At 35.4% G+C, this 19,932-nt stretch overlaps 1 protein-coding gene across 1 annotated transcript in view; it reads right to left on the reverse strand.

Annotated features, from left to right (window-relative positions):
- The window catches only part of CDH12 (cadherin 12), a 342,925-nt gene that overhangs the window by 159,368 nt on the left and 163,625 nt on the right, over positions 1-19,932 (reverse strand). The window contains exon 3 of the mRNA XM_006189587.3: positions 11,482-11,776. Within this exon, the coding sequence (XP_006189649.1) occupies positions 11,482-11,776 (295 nt within the window). The remainder of the gene's footprint in view (positions 1-11,481; positions 11,777-19,932) is intronic.

Consider the following 19,932-nt stretch of genomic DNA (forward strand, 5'->3'; position numbering starts at 1 on the left):
GATTAAATAAAGGGGAAAAGAGAAGAAAAAGTCATGAAACAAGACCTTTCGATATTCAGGCTGCCACCGATTGCTTTCTTGTCTAATCTGAATTGTGCAATAGCTAATCATATTTTGGCACTTTCTTGCTATCAAAGCATTTCACGAAATTACCCCATTACAATGTTTTTCTAAGAAGCAAAATTCATACGGTGACAGTTTAATTGACATGTTTCTTTTTCTTCCATTGCCATTGCCAATTAAACAAATTGTACCATATTTTGATATTCATTTTTGTTAATTATTTATAAAATTGTAGCCTCTGATTTTTTTTTTTTTCTTTTCAAAGTTCAGTTTCTTGGTCAGATGCGAAAATCATGCCAGGCTGGGTAAACTCATCAACCGTACTTTCTGAGGAAGGTTCCCGTAACATTTATTAAGTAGTAATTGTTAATACTGGCTGTTGCTTTAAATTCGGTTTCAGTAATTTTTAAGTTTTCTTTCATCACTTATATCTCAGTGAGGCAAAGAACTTACAAATTGAGAAATCATACAGGAGAAGAATGTTTCAACTAAATCTAGGGTTCTCTTCTTTCAACCATCTTAGCTCAGGTTACATTTTTTTTAATGAAAAAATATGGTTACATAATTGAGATAAGAATTATTCTTACAGGAAAATAGAAAACACTTTATCATGAATTTTTAGTACTTAAGACAGTACTTAAGTGATTATAATACATTCAAAACCTTCCTTTCAGCACCAATTAAATAAGAGCATACGATCTCATGCCATGTGCAGTGTTACTGTGGGGCTTGCTTCTGCTTGTCATTTGTCCTCTAGTCCTGTCATTTCTTTTTTTTTTTTTGAGGAGGGTTTTTCTATAATAAACACTCCCTTTCTTCATACAGCTCTTTAAAAATGTTGACCTTATCTTAACCTCCTCTCTGATACTCAATCCACTATTGTATGGCTCAACAAACTTGTCCTGTAAAGGGTTAGATTGTGTATGTTCTAGGCTTTGCCTGTCATTCGGTCTCTGTTGCCCACCTGCCATTAGCATGTGAAAACGGCCCCAGAGAGCACATAAATGAACAAGCGTGACCTGTGACTATATTCCACCAAAAACAGGAATGTGCTGGAGTCAGCCCACAGAGGGTAGTCTGCTGCCCCTGCACTAGACCTTTGGAATGAAAGCTCTCTGAAGGGAGATGCTTTGTCTGTTTCTCGCATCACTCTAACCACAATTCCTGAAAGCGTGTACATAAAGGTATCCCATAAATATTTGCATCTGTTGAACACACACATAGAATAAAACATTTGGTGAAATAAAATAGTATGATTTGGAAAATACTTGGATCCTGTACAAATCAGAGCTTCTCTGAGTAATTACTTGGCTTGCTGGTGAGTTACTCTGCTGGGATAATAGAGCAGTTTCAGTTTTTTAGTTGAATCAGTGCCACTCCTGATTTTATTGCGAATTTGATTAAAATAAACAGATTTTCCGGGCTAATTCTTGGATAGACTTTTATAGTGACATGCTCTTTACTGCTTTGAATTGCATACTGTTGTCACATTGAGTTATTTCCAGACATAGATTTCAAGCCCTTCATCATGTTTGGGTTAAAGATCTCATTAACTCAGTAGTCCTGCCATTTTGCCTGTCTTGGAGTCTGTTCTTTTGATGGAAGATTTTCACCTCAATCAATGAGTATAATCCATCAGTGTCTGGCTGCTTGACGTTCTTTTCCTTAATACTAAGCTTACTTTATACTCATCTTCATACCTCAGCCCATTGTACAATGGAAAGCAGAAACAAAAATTATTTTGCAAAATGTGGCTGACATCTATGTGGGATACGGAGAACAAGCAAGTGAACCTCAGAGCACTCTTGTTGCCAGCAGGGTTTTCTACAGGTGCAACTACTCTCATGATCACTTATTATAAAGCAAAAGACAACTGGGCCAAGGTAGCCTTGTGCCTACTTTTGTGTACAAAAAAGAAATAGAATAGAGCAAATAAGGGGGAAAAAAATAAAGAAGAAAGAAAGAAAAAGAAAAACAGTGCCACAGCTGGAAGGCAACTTTAAAGAAAAATAATGTTCATAGCTATCCTGCCAGTAGCTGGCAAAGCAGTTTTTATAAAACATATTTAATGTTTACAACCACTTGGAAGCTGGGAAAAGAGTAATACTTTGAAAATATGTTTAATGTTTTCAACCACTCAGTGGCCAAGAAGCAACTTCTGCTAACATATATTTAATGCTTAGAGTCATTTGGTGGTTAGAGGGGAAAAAAAAAAGGAACTTCTTGTTAATTTTTAACATTTATTGCTGATCAGTGGCTACTAAAGCGACTATCAGTGCAGGATGGTTTATGTTTAGGGACACACTGAGCTGCTACTAAAACAATTCATACACTTCTCTCAAGGCCACACAGAACCTGTCAATAGCATTACCTTTGCAATGGCACCAATAATAAAAACATAGGAACCAAACAGAGGCATAAAATGCTCCCGGAACACACAGCCATAACATCCGACAACCCTGAGAATTGTGCTGCCATGCTGTGTGCTGTGGACACTTCGCTGCTGACACCAGAGGGATCCCCAGGCCTCGCTCAATGTCATCAAATGTGTTAAAGCCACTCAGCAGATTGCAAAGCAAAAGTTTAATCTGATAACTGGTGTTTCTTACTAATCAACAGCTTGTCTCTACACGTTAAGATAAAGAGTATTCTACACCAAAGCAAATGTAAATTGGGATGAAAAGTTTATTAGGTTTTTATATAGACTTGATATAGTTTGAACAAAATACAATAGTAAATATTGAGCTCATGTGTCCCAGGGAGGGACTATACGGAAAAGAGAAAGATAATTAGATGGGACCCCTACAGGGTAGGCATTCTCCTGCAAGTTTTCTGAGAAGGATCATCAAACCATTAACAGGATCCTTCCCCATTTATTGATTGCATTTTTTCCAAGCATTGTGGCAAATGCTAGACATACATTTCTCCTTTACTACTTGAAATATACCTCTGGGAATAAGGCTTTTGTTTGTTTGTTTATTTGTTTTAAAGTCAGGTTATTTATTTGAGATCTTTCTTTTTTATTTTTGAAGTCCTTTTTCAACTTATTTAATTTTTAAAATTCATTTTTAAATTTTGTTTGTTTTTTGTTGTTTTGTGCTTTTGTTTTGTTGTTGTTGTTATTGTTTGCTTTGGGCAGGGAGGTAATTAGGTTTAATTTCTTATTTTAATGGTGGTCTTGGGGATTGAACCCAGAACCTTGGGCTTGCTAAGCACAAATTCTACCACTGAGCTATACCCTCCCTGCCGGGAATAAGATATTTTTACTCCTTATTTGTAGGTAAGGAAGACAAAGCGCAATGAAGTCAAATTATCTATGCAAACACTTACAACTAGAACATCGTAGAGCAGGATTTGGACTCTTAACAAGTTCAAGGCCCACATGCTGCATGACTAGAACATGTGACAACAGAGTTCTGTCCTCTATGTCTGTAGAAATTTTTTTTCATTGACTGTAAGAATAGAAGAGATATGTTCCAACATGGAAAAAAAAAGGGTAAAAAACTAGTATTTTGATTTTGGATTCTGGCTTTATCTAATTCCTAGGTCATATCAAAATAGTCCCTCATATAAAAATTTGGACTCAGCTCAACAAATTAAGAAGGAAATTCAAAAGGCATGAAGGATCCCTGATTTCAACATTGTTAATGCATGTGGAAAATATAGCTTAGAGGTGAGCACTTTTATAAACACCCTATGTCCCTTTAAGAATCAAAGATATCTACTTGCTCTTTGCTTATCTTCTAGAATAACTTAGTCCTAAAGCCTAGATGGGGTGGGAAAAGGTAGACTTTTGTGCAGGCAGAGATATAACATTGGAGAAGTTGGGGAGGAGCTGCAGTGGACCAGATCAAGGTGCTGGAGCCAGAGCAGAGTGAGGAAGGTGTCCACACAGAAGGTCTGGCAAGCGGTACCAGAGATCGGTTAGCATGAGAAAGGCATCTATGTGTGGGAAATGCAGCCCTGCGTGGGGATTCAGACGCTCATGAGGTGAGCAAAACCTCCATCCTCACAGTGGAGGAGAGAAGATATTGGCAAAAGCCAGTTCAGATTTTCAAAGTTGGAATGGAGTCACCAGAGCAACTGCAATGGGTCTGGAGGGGTAGTGGCCATGAAAGATTGGACTTGATCAAATAAGAAAGTGTATTAAGGACAAAAGCCAGATTTCTCATTCTTGGCAAAAAGAGTTATAAATCATAAAAGGATTTTAAAAAATAAAATAAAATAAATCTGGACTAAATGGTGGTGTTAGATTAGAGTTGGATGTATTAGTGCAAAATCATGGCTTTCAAGATATGTAGAAGGATACAGAAATAAATATCACGGAGGTCCATGTACATAGATATATTCTTTGGCTGTGCCCACTGAGAGGGGCTGGGAGCAGTGATTCTCTGATAACAAAGAGCACACTAGATTTTGGCTTCTAAGTATTATTCTCCATAAAGGTGGAAAGAGAGCTCTTTGGAGAAATAGCTTTCTTCTAGGCTGAGGCAGCCAACATGCAAGACAAGTCCAAAACATATTTTTGAGCCAGAAAGTAAGAGAGAATTCAAGTAATGAAGGGGAATGTTAAAAGGACATAAAGTCAGCTTAAAGAAGCTTTCATTGGCCAAATCTAAAATGATTTCAATGTGAAAATAATGATACCAATAGATCAGAATCAATTTAATAGAATAAGAAAGCTTGAGACTATACAGATATAAATTAATAGATAAATAATTTGAAAGTGTCATGAGGACTAGGTTATTTCTCCAGGGTTAAAATACCTCTTGACAAAAAATATAATGATTATAGAAAAGAGAAAGAGTAACTTTACAGTGGAATCATCATCTAATGTGGACAGTGTTTAAGATGGCCCTCAGTTATGCCTGCCTTCAGTATTCACAACTTTGTCTAACCCCTTTTACTGGAGTGTAGATAAGCTTATCAAATTGATCCTCACCAATAGGTATAATATGGCCGGCGTGATAGGATATCAGTTCCAAGGTAACAACCACAGGAGTGGTATTCCCCTATGGGTGAATCTTCAGATGAGACCGTATTTCTGATTGCCAGCTTAAATATAAATCTAGGAAAGACTTTGAAGCAGATACACACAGCAAAGCTGAACCCAAATTCATGTCCCAAGCAAACCAAGAGATAATATATTTTTGTAGTTTTGAACCTCTAAATTGTGGAGTAATTTATTACATAGCAATAGATAACAACAATTTCATACCTGTTAGCGAGGTGCTGCCATAATAAATACTTAAAATGTGGGAGTGGTTTTGCAGTCAGGCAGCAGGCTTTGAGGAGAATGTCAGTATAAAGTACCTTGAACCCACTGTTTATTCAGTGTTGAACTTGGAAGGTGCTCTAGGTGGGGGCTTGAAGGAAAGTAAGAACATCTTATTGAGAACTAGAGGAAGAGAGATCATTGTTATGCAGTGACAGAAATACAGCAAAACTGTTGCCTATTGTTTTTTTTTTTTTTTTTTTTGACAGTGGAAAATAGACCTGGTGACTTGTAAACAAAAGGGATCCACGTCTTGCTGCTTGTAAAGATTCCTGGTCTTTCCAGATAGCAAATAATGCTAAAATTAAGAAATGGCTTCTAAGCAAAGATTAAATCTAGGACATAGAAAGCATGGTCAAAAGACAAAACCATGGGAGTGTCTAAAAAATAAATCTCTTTTTAGGATCTTAGTAAGATCAAGGATGGTTCATTGGTTTACTGTATAGTCAGACAAAATTCCCTCTTAAGAGATTAACTGAATGTACATCTTAAAGATTCCTGCCATTAAACTATAAGGATTCTAATTCATGTAAGGGCTTTGTCATTCAGACATCTCAGTAGGGCCAAGGTAGAGAAGAATTTATCTTGAAGAGATTTTTTGTCTAGTTCAGTGAACTCCATGAAGACTAATGGGATAGCCATACGAACCACAATGTTCTTAAAATGAGTTCTACATGTAGAAACATCACAAGCATAGACTGAAGAAGGAGAGTCAGAAATGGTACAGTGAGGAGAGGCCTTTGGACCCATTGGATTCTGTTATTAGGAAGCCAACAAGAGCTGCTAAGTTTCAAGTACAGGCTACATGTCATGAAAAAGGAAGGATAACTCAGATGATAGAACCAAGAGCCCAAACAGTCAAACTGAGATACATGAACAAATATTCCCGGGCTTTGGAATCTAATCAAAGAGCTTTCAGCACTTACCTTCTAGATTTCAAAAACATCATGAACCAGTAAGAGCTTTATTCCATGCATTTTACTGCTTTTTTAACAGAAATGTCTACACATGCTATCCGTGCCTATCTCACCATTGTATGCTGGGTGTATGTGGAGTAAGTAACTGGTCCCTTTATCGTCGTAGGTCTGCTGATCAGGAGGAAATAAATCCAAGGAAACTCATTTGACTTGGACTTGATTTATGATGAGTTTCTGGACATTGAACTTATGCAATAAGGGGAAAAGATTTTCCTGGTCCTAGAAAGGGTCTGGGTATATATTGTATGACATACTAACATGACTTTTGGGGGGCCTGAGGGTGAACATGGTAGGCAGACTATGAGAGGGCCCTCAATGTTTTCAACTTCTTGTATACATGCTTTTGTGTAATTCCATTCTCTGAATGTGGACTGGACTTACTTCTAACAATCATAAGATGGCAGAAAGGATGGGATATCACTTTCAAGACTAGGTTATAATAGACAGTGGCTTTGAACAGAGATGTTCTCTCTTTCCAACTCACCCTGGGGCCAGACAGCTGCCATATTGTGAGGTATCCCTACAGAGAGGTTCATGTAGTAAGGGACTGAGGCCTGCCAACAACTACATGGATAATCACAGAAGCAATTCCTACCTCCCCTCAATTAAGCCTTTAGATCAGACCATAGCCCCAGCCAACAGTTTGGATGCAACCTCTTGAGAGACCTTGAGTCAGAGGTACCCAGCTAAGCTGCTCCTGGATATCCATGCTTCTGTGAGATAATAAGTGCTTGTTATTTTACATTGCTATGTTTTTAGTTAATGTATTATGAAGTAACAGATAACTAATGCACAAGCTTCATCAACTAATAGAAATGAACATTATTAGTAACAGGCAAATTAAAACCATGTTCTGCCTGATAGAATGCAACAAGAATACAGCAACGCCTTTGAGATACACCTAACAAAGATGAACATACTCAGTTTTCACATGATGAAACATCAGACAGACCCAATATGAGGGACATTTTGAAAAATAACTGGCCAGAAATCTTCAAACCTGTTAGAGTCATCAAAGTCAAGAAAAGGTAAGGAACTGTTCCAGACTGAAGGAAACTAAAGAGACCTGGCATGTAAATGTGGTATGCGATTTTGACCTGGAACATTTTGTTATATAAGGCACTATGGAGATGATTGAAGCTTGAATAGGGTCAAAGGATTAGATTGTAATAGGCATCAATGTTGATTTCGTGATTTTAATAATCATATTTTGGTTGTACAGGGAAAATGTCTTTATTTGTAGAAAACAGCCAACATTCTTTCTCCAGCCTCCAGACAAAGACTATGCTTATGGGACACAGATAGAAGCCACTGATAGTTTGTTCAACTTAACACTATTTGAGCTGCTCTATGGGGCTATGGCTGGCCTGTATGATTAAGATATTTGCTTTATCATTCCTGGGTTTGTCTTTTTATGACACTTCTGTGAAAGCAAGGAAACGTGGAGATTTATATATGTTTAAAAAATAATAATGGTGTCATAAATTAATGTTAGGTATAGTCAGAATTCCTCAGATTTTCTTTTAAGCAAGGACCCCAATCCTCAAATTATAATATAATACGATAAAGTAATAGGCACTCCAAAGTCTTAACCAGATCATCTGAGATTAAAAACTAAATCTAAAGCTCCTAAAGAAATTGTAGAAGCCCCTAAGCCTGAAAAAATGCATAGCCGATTGCAATTAACTCTGTTCTAAAGAGCCTGAGGGTCATGCCTACTTTCTGATACACAGGAGTTAAGTTTTCATAGAAAGATCAAATTGTAAACAATCCTGCATGGAGTTATTGTAATGGTTAAATAAAACAGGGGATGCAGTATCTATGAGGTCACCTTGCCCCTAACTATTGCTCAAGAAATGCTAGGTCTTACTACAAAAATTACGACTCACAATTAACACCCATAAAATGTGTTATAGGGACTTGGTTACGAATAACCCAATCAGGGCCTCAAAATGGCTTAGCTCAAACAGAGAAAGATAAGACAAGTATGCATGCGGATTTAAAGATGTTAAACCTGTCAGCACGCTAGAAAGAGTAACTTAAACTGAATGCCTTACTGATGCATAATCATCAGATATTAAAGAGGGCACATTACTGTAATTCATTGTTACTCCAGTGATCTTAAGGAATAAAGACCACATTCATAACGTCCAAATTTGTCTCCAAGGAGAAACTTTGAGTTGGGGAATATCTGGATCATTAAGTAATTTCCTTAGGTCAGAGTCAAAGCACTTTATCTGTGAACATTACTTCCATGGCAGATTGGCTGTAGCACAAGTTAGTAACAAAGTGACCTTTCTCTCAAACAATTCAGATTCACTAGAATTGTCTTCAGCTTTCAGGAACTGAATATATTCCACAGTCTTGTAAGTCTTAAATATTGATTTTCCTCTGAGATCTCTACCCACCCTGCTCACCATCTTCCCTTCTTTGAAGAGTTATGTTCTTTATAATTTTCCATGTTAGTTAATTTTTATTCCAGGTTTAATTGTTCATCATAGTTTCAGATGTACAATCCATTATTGCTAAATTGACATTTGCCTAATAGGCTATTTCTTGATCTTTTGTGTTACAAAGTAAGCTATTTTACTATATACATTTTTAAATTGGTTGACTCTTTCATTAAAAATGAAATAGTCAGATTCTCACTTATTGGGAAAGGACAGTTATTTCCTAGAGAATATCTCAAACTTAGGTATACAAAATCGACAGTGGGATTTGCTGAAACAATATCGACACTGTCCAATACACCATGGTGAGTTCTATCTGGTCTCGACAAAAAATTATTTTAGTACTCCAAGGAAAATGATATAGAGGCAGGAATGGATTATGTGGGATGTGGAGAAAGAAAAGAGAATAGTCATTGGACAAAGTGACTTAGAGCAGTACACCGTGTCCATATGGTGAAAAGAGTGTGCTTGGAAATGGAGTCCAAGTGCTCCAGGAACATGGATGGGATGCCTGGCGGCTGAGCACGTTTCGTGAGCCCTAAGTTGGTCAGGTAAAGGCAGAAACAACAAACACCATAAATCTAACTGGGTCCCCTGTTAATGGATGTTTTTTGGTAGTATGTGTATAGGCAGGATTCTGGAGAATGGCAAAAGTAGTGTACAATAGATATTTAATTTCTAATATTGAACTTGTTAAGTCGTGTTTAAACCTCTTAGTATTTATTTGAGAAGGGCGTATTATGTAAATGTGTTCCAAAAAATACCTGGGTGAACTCCTGGCATATGATATGGTTTCATGTTTAAAAGAAATATTCTGTTATTGGAAAAAAAATTAAAACGGGATGGTACATTGAAAATCAGTTTCAGTATTTACTGAGGTCTCTTGAATAATCAATGAGGAATTTCAGTAATGGTGCATGACAAAACATTTTAAAGAACCTATTCTTCCATAGATCTTTTTGATAACTCACAGCCCCACAGCAAATTATGTCTCAGCCCAGTACCACATGAAAGGTGGGACCTCTTTGTTCTCTCACTCACCTACCTTTCGCCTGATTTTCCAGATTTGTTTCTCTCTTCAGGCACTAGCTGCAAACTCCTTATACAAAGGCTCAGCCCTGAAGCCTTATCCTTTATCCTAATTGGCACAACAAAAGACCTAATTGTTATCTAATAAGATAGAATTTTCTAATGCTGTAGAGGGATGTGTGTATTTGCTTTAAGGATGCTGTGTCAGTAATAAAGAGTAACTAAGGGTCATAAATTTATGTAAATATTTCCAATTTACATGAAGTAAGTACTGGTTTAAAGCATTTATGTACAGAATTGCATTGTCTTCTTAAAAGTCATACTTTTCCTTAAAATACTACCTTCATTTTTTTCCCCTTGTAAAATCAAGGCACAATTTTAAAAACAGTTCTTCCCCATTTTCAAGGGACTACCTTCTAATAGACATCTTCCCAATTGTACTTCTAAATCTCTAGCAATCATAGCACCGCTTAAAAGAGGCAGCTCAAAAAAAAAAAAAAAAATGTAGCAGAAACTGAATAAAAGATTTGCAGCCCTGAGTATGCACACAAGAATTTTAAATCGAAGTGAACTCCTCTGAGCTGATTTCTTAGGTCAAGGAGAGAATATGGTCTTTGAATGCCTGATAAGGTCACAGACACAATTTCAAGTGCATTTATGGTAAATCCCTGTGACACTCCTGCAGCCACGAACCTGCTTCTGCCCTCGGGGTAGTCTGTGCAATCTTCTTTGCATGCCTGGGATGATTGTGGGGGCAGCAGAAGCCCTCTGAGAAATGTCAGACTTAGGAAATGTTAACAGTGGCTCACATGCGAGAATTACAAGTTGAAATCTTGAAGTGATGAGTAGCTTTATCTTACCAATGTGCTAGAAACCAGAAGTTACCATAAAATCAATTGAGGGATTGGCAGTGGTGATTAAGGAATAAAAGTTATAATTTAAAATTGTCATTAAAGCTGGAATTCTTAACTCATTGACTTTAAAATACTTATTATAGGATTTTGTAAATGTAGGTGGCTATTGAAATGTGAATTTATATTATATTTAAATTATGAAGAATGATGTTAATACTGTAGACTAATTGTAAATTTATTCTAGTAAAGACTTTATAATGATATTTGCTTCTTAGTTTGATGGAATACCTACTATGAATTACTTACAGATGCAAAGGGTACAATAGCTTTTTTTCGGAACCTCTGTGGATAGCTACAAAGGATGCAGCACAACCCTTACAGAACTATTTCCAGATTCAAATGCAATGCTTTAGATAATGTATTTGGAGCCAAGACTTACTACCTGGTATTTGGTGTGTGTGTGGTAGTTACCTCCAGCACTGTGTAGGCGTCAGAATTTGTAACGACAATCAATTTCAGTACAAAGTGAGTTATGTACTTCAAGTCCAAAGGTATTCCATGAGCTCTGGGAAATGCAAAGATTGTAAAATAGTGAAGGATGTTATATATCTTAGCTGTTTATGTATCTATTTATACATTTAGAATGGAGCAGGAAGGAAAAAAATATTAAGTAGAAAAAAGAAAAACTTGGAAAAGTAAATGAAAATAACTGGATCCTCTACAGTGGAAGAATAATCTTCTGGGTTATAAATATGATGTTTACGTCAACCTGCAGAAAATAAATGTTGCAAAGACCTCGTAGCAATTGACAGAATTTTGATTTGCCTACTCACCCACAGGAGACATTTCTGGGACACTGGCAATGTAAGGTCCATCCAAAAACTTGGGCTCATTATCATTAATATCCTGCACTTTGATGATGAATTCTGATTCAGGCTCGAGGGGCTTCCTAGTTTCTATGTCCACAGCCTGAGCTCGGAGTGTATAGAAAGGTTTTTCTTCTCTGTCCAGGCTCCGTATTGCATGAATGTCCCCTGTAGTTTCGTCAATGGTAAAAACAGTGCCAGCGCCATCTCCCGAGAGGGTATATTTCACAGTGCCCTCTCCCTTATCTAAGTCAGAATGGAGCTTTAGGGAGGGAGAGAGACAGAGAAAGAGAAAGAGAGAGACAGAGAAACACCATTACAGGGATGATCCCACATTTAAAAGCCATACCTGCAATATATTTTTTTTATCAGAGAAGTTAAAGAAAAAACTTACGGTTCCTTTTTTCTTTTTTTTTTTCATCAACTTTTTGATTATAAACATTTTAAACAAACAAAAAAGTTGAAAAAAATGTGTGGTGCACACCAATAAATTACCTATACATTTCAGAGACTCCACCATTTATCTTTGAATTGCATAGATAGATCACATACCTATTCTTTCATTTTTCTGTCAATCCATCTTATTTCTCGATGCATTACAGAGATCAGAAGTGCAGCCCCCAAATACATCAAAATGCAAAAATACAATTATTTTGACCCTTTGTGCTTACTTCTTTTATATACTTTGGGGGATAAAATTTTCATACAATGAAATGCACAACTCAAGTATATTTACTATTTACTGTTTCATTTTAAATAATTGTTGTAATAGAAATAAATTAGTTCATAAATATTAAATCATACTCCTTCCAAATATGCTGAAGATAAAAATCAATGATGTGAATCCAGTGAGAGTTAAGGTAAAAAAAAAAAAAAACAACTCAGAAAACATTGAGCTTTTTCACTTGAAAAGAGAGGAGAGTTTTGGGATACCAGGATGGTTTCGGGTAGGTATGGTAACTATCTCAGTTTAACAAACTGACTCTCAATGAATTATTCAATATTACTCAGTTAAATGATGGGTAGAATCACTGATTATCCTTTCACAGTCACAGAGAAATGGCTAGTTCTAATTCATTCTATATATTTGAAACCTGTGTATATATATAAATAGGTTATAAATATATTATGTATAGAAAAGTTTTGAATTTCTGCTATTTCTTTTGAAATTCAACAAATGTATAATTCACTGTAATACAGCATGGAATAAGATACACAGAAATATCATAAGAGAGAGGCCCAAAAAGAAAAGAAATTATCATATGAAAATGAATATATGTCTGTATATGCATGACTGGGACATTGTGCTGTACACCAGAGACTGACACATTGTAATTGACTATACTTCAATTAAAAAATAAAATTAAATATTAAAAAAAATAAGTTATCATTGTGAAACTGTAATTCAGTGTTTTTCAAACTGGAGTCCAAGAATTAATGTAAGATAGACATAGTCTTGGAGATCTATAAATTATCCAAGAATAAATATATATATACATAGTATTATATGATATAAATAGCTCATTATACATAGTTATCCCGAAACATGTATACTACTATATATATCTTATATGTAATATAAATTTGTATTCTATTTAAATTATAGAGAGTAAATGTTCTTATAAATAATACATTTTTCATCCAGATGCTGCTTTAAAATGTTTTAAACCATTCTCACTCATTTAGATACAGCCATCTGATTTCAATGTCCAAGTTTTTATTTTTAAAAGCTCATTCCAGTTAACAGATTGGCTAAAGTGAAAATGTTAAGCTTTTAAATTTTTAAATTTTTTTTTATGTTTCAACACAACCACAAAGCTTTAAAAATATTTCACATTATATAAATGTCCTTTTCAAGTAGGCTTTCTGTGTGTTAGTATTAATATCACGATACAAATACAGAAGCTCAGCTGTGGCTCCATCTTTGCTCTTAAACTCAACATTCTGCTTCAGGGTCAGTCAAATAACATCATCCCTCATATTAATGTCATCAAAATGAACTTATTCATTTTGTGAATTTGTATTTACTTCAAAATGTCTCTGAAAGTGTGTTTGTATAAAAGTGTGAGCGAAGGATTTAAACTGGGTAAATGATCTAATTTAAACAATGAGAAAACCATAAGGGAGCACCAGGTTTTGATTTTTTTTTTTTTACAAATGTCTATGTATTTTACTCCAGTCTAAGGCAAATTGCTATGAATGGCAGGAGGAAGTGTTTTTCCTCCTAATTTTTTATAAACTGCTATGAAGCATAGGAAGATTCAAGCGGAAAATCAAGCTGTCGATAAATGTTCTTTGAACTTAGGAATTTCAAATTACAAATTTCATCCGTACTATTAAACATAGTCAGCACAGTGGGCACTGCTTTTACTTTCAAATTTATCTAAAGATAGAAGACAGGCAAGCCCAATGCAAAAGCAATGACTTCATAAACTGGCTCCATTTTGCCAGCGGCTCCAAAAGAGCAAGTGGTGACATTGTGGGAAGCAAGAGAAAATTCTAAGTAGGTTTTCACAATGGGATCCAAGTCGAGTTACCAAAAAAATCTTCATTTAGCTAAAATCAGCTCTGTTTTCAAATGAACGTAAGAATGAAAAAGCCAATGTGTTTTTGGCTCTATTCAAAATCCAAGTTAAATTCAGTTCTTGCTACTCCTTACAGTTCCACCTTTTCCTCCTCATTTAAAGCTGGGTTTTGCAGAGATTAAAGCTTCAGAAAAAATATGTACAATACGTTAAATTTTTGAGCTGAAAATGAAATTGAAGAATGTAAAATTCTTGAGAGGATTAGAATTGTTACTGCACTTTGTTGCACGGCAATACCTTAAAGATGATCACGGGCAACAGTCAGCATTGACGGGCAATGTTTAAAATTATTTATTCAGTATTGATGAATCCAGCACACGGGTGACTAGCTAAAAGTATAGGTATTTTCCCAACGTCAATTCTAATATTAAATAAATGATGTTGGCCAGATGTTTGGTACTGTAGAATTTTCTTTGTATCACATATGAAATAATTTGAATAGAGAGTGTTACGAACTAACATGAAAATCCTCATCATTCCCTTACCAAGAGATAACTTCTTTTATCATTTTATATACTTTCCATTATATACATACACACATATATTCATATGTAGGTATATACATATCTGAAAGAGTATATACATAAATATATGTGTATATGCTTTTATCTTTATGTATAACATTCTTTGATCATAATTACATATACACATGATATAAAAATAAGAAATGAGTCCACATTTTCAATAACAATATGCCATAATCATTTTTCAGTGTAATTTGAGATTCTTCAGAATTATTTTCTAATATCTACATTCTATTCATTCAAGGAAGTTGAATGATTCAATGGGTTTCATTTATCCTTTCATAAATGATGTGATGAATGTGTTTGTTCTCCTGCTTAATTCCTTAAAAGAAAAGGGTAGTTATCAAGTCCAAAATATGGTAATTTTTATTAAGTAAGAAATTTTGAATCATGAATGATTTTAGAACTTGACAAAATCGGTTTCTTAAACCTTTCAGCAATGCAACTCAGGCTCAGCTTACGTTCTGAAGCTATTTAGTCCCTTTTGCATAAAGAAGGAGGGAGGATTACAGAAGGAGCGACATGCTTAGCTTCACCTTTGGGTTGTGTTAACTACAGAAATCAGATAACACCACTTAACACAGGGGCTTTCAGCCACACTGACAGCAAACGAATACTTCCACGAGGATAAAATTATTTTCCTTTATAGCACTTTAAAAATAACAGCAAGAAATGTTTCTTATTCCAATTATTATTTTTTTTTAAAAGCTGTTTCTGAGTAGGTGCTGACTGTATTTACTGACTGAAGCAGCCAGCTCCAATAATATCATCTTTCAGTGTTGACACTTAAAATAAAATTTCTCCCAGAAACAGAGTCCCATAAATGGTGGCTATAGAAATGTGCACTGTCCAGGCAGTTGTTTTGTAGGAGGGCTGTTGTCATTTTGTGATGTTTTCCAAGTCATCTCAGATGGAGCGTGGAAATGAGACGCCAAGAGAAGCTTAAAAAAGATAGTGAGGACGAGCTTCCGAGTGTAAGTGAATCTGAATGTCAGGGCCCAAAAGTTTTGAGAAAGCTAATCTAAAGTTAAGTGTTTACTAGCATCTCTCTGAGTATATTTTAGAAACGGCTGCACACAAAAAAAGAAATTTGTTCTTATTTTCTCTGGGTTGAAAAGTGCACATAAAATGGAAAATGCTTTTTATATCTCTATATCCAGCAGTGGTTTTATTTCCATTCGCTATTTGCCAGAATAAGGGGTGGTTACGAGGCATGAGGAAAGCATGGAGTATGCTGGGAGGTGAACTGTCTGATTTTCGAAAAGGTAAGTTTTTGCCGGAAAATCAAAAACTGTGTTCAACAAATACTTGATTTGGTGCATTTACCTGCAAATTACTAATCATGTGTCTATAGGTATTATGGTACACAACAGATTGTTTTATAATCTGCTTTTTAGATGGATTATATTATAAACAATTTGCTGTATGAATACATATGAATTTATTGAATCTGCTCAAGTTAATCACAAGTATTTCCATCAAAGTAATACATTGAAATGGCTAAAATCAGAGTATGGAAAAGCTTGTGACACTCAATTTTACCCTCCTTTTTTCAGTCTCGTTCACCAGGACAATTCACTTTTTAACAGTTTCTGTTGCATTCTTACTAAAAAAACACAAAAGTGAATATTTGTTAAATGAATAAGTGTTATAATAGTATTTCTTTATCAATTTATCAATTTATATAATCCCTGTTGACTTTCAAACCCCAGGCCACCTTTTTCCGATAGAGTTGTTATATCATCTCTTCTACTTGTTATTAATGAAGCTCTGGTCTAAATAGTGTATGTGTATCTCTGTTTCTGAATTCAGCCACAGAATATAACTGTGATTCTCCATTTTCTAATATTATAGCATTAACACATTTATATCCCCTTATAACTCCTTCCCCATCTCACCCTCAGGTTCCACACATTCCGCTATCTGTATTATACAGAATTAGGCCCAAAGATTTGTCAGTTTGTTCTCTTTTTAAAAGTAAACTATGGTGGTTAATTTTATGTCTTAACTAGACTGGCTCATAGGATGCTCAAACTTTGGTCAAAGACTATTCTTGGATCAGTGAGAATGGTCCTGGATGAGAATACCGCTTGAATCAAATAGACTATATAAAGTAGATAGTTGTCCCTTATGTGTGGGTCCCATGCAATCAACTGAAGACCTGAAAAGAACAGACAAGCTGACCCTTCCTTGAGTGAGAGGGGATGCCTCCTTCCTGGGTGTCTTAAAGCTGGTATGTTGGTTTTTATCCTGCCTTCAGACTTGAACTGAACCATCAGCTCTGAGTCTTGAGTCTGTGGCTTTTGCAATGGAACAACAGCGTATGCTCTCCAGGTCTTCAGCCTGCTGGCTGCAAATGTTGGGACTTAGACTCCATAATTTTTCAAGCCAATTTCTGATAATAAATCAATATATATATCCTACTGGCTGTTTCTCTGGAAAACCCTGATAAATGCATAAACCTTCAAACGCTTGTCTATCAGTTAATGCCAAAGCATAAAGCCAAACAAAAAACTAACAGTCTTTTGATCATTATAGTATTCATATTTTTGTTCCATAGCCAGATAACCTACAATGCCTATATGATTACTATATTTTCATTTTGCATATGGAGTTTCCTTGAGATCTTTTTCATACCTTTACGCTTACCCCATTTATCAGGACCAATCCCAAATCTCCTTTTTACAACATAACTCCTTCAGGGGGCCCTCTATCTACTCCAAACTAGGGCATTTGCATAATTTCCAACCTGGCATTTTTCCTTATTAATCTCCTGGCTTGAAACACTATTTCCTGGATTTTACATTTTCTTTCATGTTAGTTTACTAATTTGTTTTTTGCCACCAATCTCCCATAACTTCCTGAGAGTGTGTCTGTAAGAGGCAAGTTACTTAAGTCTTCACATGTCAGAAATGCCTTTTTTTTTTACCTTCATAGTTACTTAATTATTGTCTGGGCGTACAGTTCTAGATTGGAAATATTATCCCTTCACACATTTAAAGGGATTGATCCATTGTCTTCTGTAAACCAAAGGTAAAACTTATGTCTGTCTGATAATATTTCCATTGCAGGTAAAGAAACTGTTTTTTCTCTTCCTTTTTATTTTCCTCTAAAATGTTTTCAATCTTATTTTTATTTTGGTATTCTAATTATTTAGAACACTGTCTGCCTCATCTCCAAGTGTGGACTTGTGTGTGCTTGTCCTTTAAACATTGTCTCCAATGTGAGTTGGTACTGTTGTGTTTTATTGCATTGGGTACGTAGTCACCTCTTTCAATTCAAAAACTGTTTCCTTCAGCACTGAGAAATTCCCTTCTATGATTATTTCAATGATTATGTTCTATCCTCTGTTTTTTGTTGTTGTTGTTATATATCTGGAATTCATACATTTAATGTTAGACCTCATGTACCTTCTATAAATAATATAATTTTTCTACAATTATTAATTTCTATATCACTTGGTCTATTTTGTGAAAAAATTAAAATTTATCTTACAATTATTATTGATTATTTTCTTCATTTTCAAAGCTAATAAAGATATATCCATGTGTGCACACACATATACCACAACATATTAATTTCCAAGATTTCTTTCCTTTTCTATTAATATTCCCTTTTAATGGAATCATGCTCTTATTTTGCAGACACTAGGAATTCTTGGATCTTTCTGAGGACTCTAGTGTGTGTGTGTGTGTGTGTGTGTGTGTGTGTGTGTGTGTGTGTTTTCCCTAAATGATCTGCTCCTTCAAGATTACTTTCCTGTTTTTGGAATTTGAGTCTTTGTCTTTTATATTGCTGGCCTTCCTCAAGTATCTGATGACCTTCAGTAGTCTGTTCATATCTAAAGATGGAGTTTTGAACTTGCAGGTTGAATTTATTGATTACAGTTTTGTCCTAGGATGAATGGAAAGAAAAATCGATCATTCCTTTTAATTTCAGATATTTGACTGAGTACATTCTAACCACAATCGAGTTCTACTGCCGCCTCATTTCTTTCAGATTCTTTACAGAAATTTAAAAAAGAATTTTTTTAGTGTTTATATTCTGCTCATTTACACCTGGATTCCATGCATTACCATGCAGGTAGGAGAAATTCCTACACAGACTCAGTTGATCTCTGTTTCACCCTGCATGTCTTTTTCCTTTTCTCTTAATCAGCATTTTTGAGTCTTTTTCAGAGTTGTCCCTCCTTAGCTAGAGCCCTTTAAATATAAACACATGTAGCTTTTCTGAACTTGTTTGACCAGGCACCAATCCTTAACCCACTTACTAGTTTGCAGAAATTGGCTAAACTGTCTGAAGCCCTCCACGCCATCCCGATCAGGGTTATAGCTACCATGATCCAACAACCAGCCAGATTCAAATTTCTCCTCTTGTTTCTCCAAATGTTTTTTTTTTTTTCAGTTCTTTCTTTATTTTTTTTTGAACATAGATCCAAGCAAGTTGAATCATTGTATTTGGATTTTGTGTATTTATTTTCTTTACATTTAAAAGGATCATGCATGTTAATATTTTCTTATCTGCTTGTCATCATCTTATTTTCAGGGAACTAGGCCCCCATTCTGAATGCATGTATCTGCTAGAACAATGCATGTATCTGCTAGAACAAGAAACTTCCTGATGTGATTTTAAGTCTTTAATATTCTGTCTTAGAACATCTCTTCTTCAGTTTTTAAGTATCTATGAGCCAATGTGGTACCATGACAGTGTGCCCTACTTAATACTGAGATCCTTGTAACACAAATTACAGACATCTTCTGCCAACTTACTCTATAAACACATTCAACGTAAGGGAAAGGTTCCTTGTACAGGATGGGCCTCAGTAAATTTTGGGGTAATGACAGCATGTAAGTGGAAATACTCATTTCCAGTTTTCAAATCAATGACTACGAAGGCTGTGGAATGGTTTAATACCATGATCCAGCAGTTAGTGAATGAGATAATGCAGTAAAACTACAGCTTTTATTTATATACAGGATTTATTCAGATAAACTGGCCAAAATGAGTATGAGAAGGTTCTATGTGAATTTCTTTGGCTGAGATAATTTCACTATGTACAGAACAAACTAAATTTGCTACATTCCCCCTGGTGAACTTAAAATACTTAGTCTTTCTTCTTTTGCAGTTGCTTAATTCTCAGGAACATCATAGCAGCCATTGTATTGGCGACAAAGTGATTAGATTATGTTCAAGGCTTTGTTTATTGTCAAAAGCAGACCAGACACAGAGATTATCTGTGACTCTGCCTGAGTAATGTCATCATGCAAAATTTCTCTCTTTTGGAAGCCACTGAATGCCCAAGGATATTT

Source organism: Camelus ferus, chromosome 3, assembly GCF_009834535.1.
Source record: "Camelus ferus isolate YT-003-E chromosome 3, BCGSAC_Cfer_1.0, whole genome shotgun sequence".
In the NCBI taxonomy this organism is placed as follows: Eukaryota; Metazoa; Chordata; class Mammalia; order Artiodactyla; family Camelidae; genus Camelus; species Camelus ferus.